This window comes from Sceloporus undulatus, unplaced genomic scaffold (assembly GCF_019175285.1).
Source record: "Sceloporus undulatus isolate JIND9_A2432 ecotype Alabama unplaced genomic scaffold, SceUnd_v1.1 scaffold_23, whole genome shotgun sequence".
In the NCBI taxonomy this organism is placed as follows: Eukaryota; Metazoa; Chordata; class Lepidosauria; order Squamata; family Phrynosomatidae; genus Sceloporus; species Sceloporus undulatus.
In genome coordinates, this window is record NW_024802945.1 from 424,481 (window position 1) to 428,615 (window position 4,135).

The window sequence follows — 4,135 nt, forward strand, 5'->3', positions numbered from 1 at the left end:
GCTGATCCTTGTTCCCTTTCTTCCCAGAGGTCCGCTCTCAGAGAAGCCGGACGAAGGCCTGTTCTTTGTAGACCTTGGCAAGGAAGAGAAAGGTAAGGGTTACCTTGGCTTGCCATTGCTAGAGAAGCGGGAGCCTGGATCTTAAAGGGATCCCGGTTTCATGGAGTGTGAGAGTGTGTTTGTGGCTTGCGTTTGTCTCATAGGTTTCTGTTTCTGTTTTGTTTTGTTGCCTCAGCTGAAAAGCCAAACCGTGCCAAAGATAAGCCTCTGAGGATTGACTTGATCCTGCAGCCGGACTCCAAGGTGCCTCCGCCCAAAGAGTAAGTATCCTCTTGGGTTTCACTCTGGGGACTCACACATCCTGCAAAGGGCTCTTAAGGACTATCTCTTGGATGCAAACCTTCAGGGTAAGTCTAAGGACCAAAACACACTGTAGAAACAATCCAGTTTGAGACCGCTTTAACTGCCCTGGCTCAAAGCCAAGGAACTCTGGGAGGTGGAGTTTTGTGAGGCATTTAGCCACCTCTGGTTCCACAGCGGACTACAACTCCCAGAGTTCCCTAGCATTGAGCCAGGGCAGTTGAAGCAGTCTCAAACTGGATTATTTCTGTGGTGTGTTTTGGGTATCAGTGAGCTAGGAAGGGGAAATGGTTACTACAAGTAACCAATTAACAACTAATAGTTTGTTAACTGATAGGAGCCACTATTGTGGCAAAATGGCAGGGATGGGGAACAAACACAAAGGCTTTGAGCCATTGTGGGACTATACCCTGTCAGTCCCTAGCCATGATGGCTTATGCTATAGTATGCTGGAAGTTGTACTCCTGCTTTATCTGGAGGGCCATGCATTGCATGTCCTTATCATGTAATTTGTTTCCTTGAGTCTTCAGATTAGGAAGAGAGCCTTTCCGTTTGTACAATGTCCTCTTTCAGTTACTATCTCCTTTACTTACTAATTAGTAATTCTTTTGCTAGTCTCTTCCAAGAACCCATGAGGAGAAGAAGTCAAAGATATAGCCATGTTAGTCTGTAGACTCTTGTAGCACCTTTGAAACTAACTGAAAGAATGAAGTTGGCAGGATGAGCTTTCCTAGACTTCCGTCTACTTCCTCAGATGCATTCTCCCATGAATTAAATGTGCAATTGTAGAGATTAATACAAGAAAGCTACCAAAAGACCTCTGAAGTTAGTTTCTGCAAAGGGGTGGGAGAATAAATTGCCTTCATCTTCTTCTTGTTCTTCCCAGCATCCTCGCTCACCAGGTCCCCAATGCCAAGAAGCTCAAGAAGAAGCAACAGCTTTGGGAGAAGCTGTCAGAGAAAGGGCTGATCCCCCGGAAAGAGCGCCTCCTTCAGGAGAGGCTGCGGAAAGCGCCAGCGGCGAAAGTGAACTCTGAGGAAACAGGAAGAGGCACCAATCCCTCCAGGGGATTTTATGACATTTGGTCAGACTCAAGTAAGTTAAGAAGGGAGTAACACGGAGGCCTAGAATTTGGGCATTCTCTTCTTAGATTTGATCTGACGAGTTGTTAAAATTGTTGGTGTGGAGTGAGTCCTTCGGCTGGACAGATGAGGGCTGTTTTTAAGACTGTAAGAGACATGCTAAATCGGACCATGTGCCCGTCTGGCCCTTGTATTCTGTTAGCACAGCAGCCACCCAGTTGTTTCTGGGAAGCCTGCCAGTGTTGCAAGAGTTCAGTTGTACCTGTATCAGCAGACCTGGGTCCTGGGCCAAACTCCACAAACAAGCCACACAACGAAGGCATTAGCTAGGGTTCAAATCCCCACTTAGCCATGGAAACCCACTGGGTGACCGTGGGCAAGTCACACTCTCAGCCTCAGAGGAAGACAAAGGCCACCAGACAAAACAAAACCCACTGAACAAATCTTGCAAAGCAAACCCTGTGATAGATTTGCCTAAGTCAGAAACAACCTGAAGGCACACAACAACAATTGATTTTTGTGCTCTTCCCATAATGAAAGGCTGTTTTCTGAGACCTGCCTAGCAATGAGCAATGGGGGTTGGAAATACCAAAGAGAAACTGCTTGAAATGTTGTGCTTCGTGTTACATAGCCTAGATGCCCCTGTTTCGTAAAATACCTTCTTGTGGAGGTTGATCTTGGTGTGGAAGGGTGTGTTGCATTGGTGTTTGTGTCTTATAGCAAGGTTAAAGTCTTTCTTTTTTTACCTTTTCTAAACTACATAGATTCCTCTATTGTTAATTTCTTTCCTTCATGGAGATGAAGATTTCCAGTAACATACTTGTAACCCACACTGCATATCGGCTCCCTGCTTATCTTTACCTGCTCTGCGTTTCTTATGTTGCATGACGAATGGTTTTTCCCAACTTCAATATCTGGATTGCAGGAGTGAAATAAAACACACTTTCCATCATAGCCAGCCTTCTACAGGCCTGCTGGCTCTTGCCCAGGTGTGTTGGGCCACAGGTCTCAGTAGCCCTATAGCTTTTCTGGTTGGTGTGTGGAGAGCTGAGCACATCTGGTTGGCACCATGCTGAGGAATACGGCTGAACCTTTCAGCTGTCATTCTAGCCGCCTCCAGGAGAGGTCAGCACCTGCCAGCAGCTTAAAGTATTGGCTGAGCATCTTGGGAGAACTTCAGCATCATATCTGGGTCTCTTCTCTTTCTTGGTCACCCTCCCACTCCAAATAGTTAAGCATTAACACAGAGATGGGCATCCTGATACCTTTGAGCTGTTCCTGGGTTGCAAGTCCTTGCAGCCTTAGAGAGAAAAGCTAATGGTGAGGAGCCTTCCCAGAGGACTGTTGAAAGTTGTGGTCCAACAACATCTGGAAGGTTGCATGATTCTCACCCTTATCTAAAGCCTCTTAGTGTTTCCATTTGCAAGTAGTGACAGCCTAGATCCAGGAGCTATGAATCTTGGATCTCTTGCCAGATGCAGACTAGAACCTGGTGGGGAAGTGAAGTGGGTAGGTCATTTTTTTGGCTCTCTGTTCCATGATGAGGGACCACCTTGTGGCAGAGAGACGCCTGTGTCTCTTAAAATACATGCAGCCAGTTGGCTTGGCTGCTTCTCTGGGATTTCCACCTTGCAGGGAATCCCTCCCACACACGCTTATGTTGCTTTCTAGGAGAGTTCTGGCTCAGAACAAGGAGGTGAGGCCATTCACATTTTCAAATTGGCTCCTTTCAGCAGGTGCATCCATCCTATTGCACCCTCCAATTTTGGCCTATCCAGTTTTATCTATCCTCCCCTGACTTTTCTTCCCCCTTCTCCTCTTCTTCCCTCCTGCCCCCAATCCTCTGGGGTCAAGGGTTCAAGACTAATCTTAGTGTCTTAAATCACAAATTGACCTCCCTCTTTAGAACGTGACTGCCTTCCCACGCTTTCCACTGTGGCTGTTTTTGTTGCTTGTGCCACTGCCAAAACAAAGCTACATCATAGAGCAGGATTACCTCTGCTCACAGGGAGGGTTTGGGATCCTTCATTCTCATCACTCATCCTCTTGTCCGGGTAACATTGGCTTTTTATTGCTTTTGCTGAGCCTCATGTTAATCCTCAAATTTTAAGAGAGTCCCAAAAGGAACTCAGTGTCGCTTAAGAAGGATTAGTTTCCCCTTAATGCAGGTTTATGCCCCTCAGTCAAGGTGATGAAGAGTGAATGGAGGGCTCTAATCATGTGCTGTTTGTGTAAACTTGGAAACAAGTCGTGATACTTTCAGATTACTATCAGGTCTGTGGTTGGTTCTTATTCCTGTGACTGTACTAATAAGTTTGTGGGAGTGAATTGAGGTCCCCATCTCACTTGATAGCTTGTTTCTAATATTTAAAGTTAAACCCTATCCTGTTCTAAAATTTGGGGTAGATAAATATACATCAGTTATTCTGTCTTATCCTTCCCTTGGCTTCCAAATGCCAGCCTACATGCACCCCTTTCAGAACAGGCACAGGCTCAGGCTTTGGTGTCTCTCTAGTTATACAGTGCTCTTTTTCTCCTCACAGATCCACTAGATCAAGCCCTATGTCTTATCCTTCCCTTGGCTTCCAAATGCCAGCCTACATGCACCCCTTTCAGAACAGGCTCAGGCTTTGGTGTCTCTCTAGTTATACAGTGCTCTTTTTCTCCTCACAGATCCACTAGATCAAGCCCTA

The 4,135-nt window shown here is 46.1% G+C and overlaps 1 protein-coding gene across 1 annotated transcript in view; it reads left to right on the top strand.

The window, feature by feature from the left end:
* Nucleotide 1: 1 nt before the first annotated feature.
* The window catches only part of LOC121917569 (ribosome biogenesis protein NOP53-like), a gene marked incomplete at its 5' end in the record, with an annotated part of 12,818 nt that continues 8,684 nt past the window's right edge, over nucleotides 2–4,135 (top strand). The window contains 4 exon segments of the mRNA XM_042443639.1: nucleotides 2–92; nucleotides 236–320; nucleotides 1,247–1,455; nucleotides 4,116–4,135. Coding sequence (XP_042299573.1) covers nucleotides 2–92; nucleotides 236–320; nucleotides 1,247–1,455; nucleotides 4,116–4,135 — 405 coding nt within the window.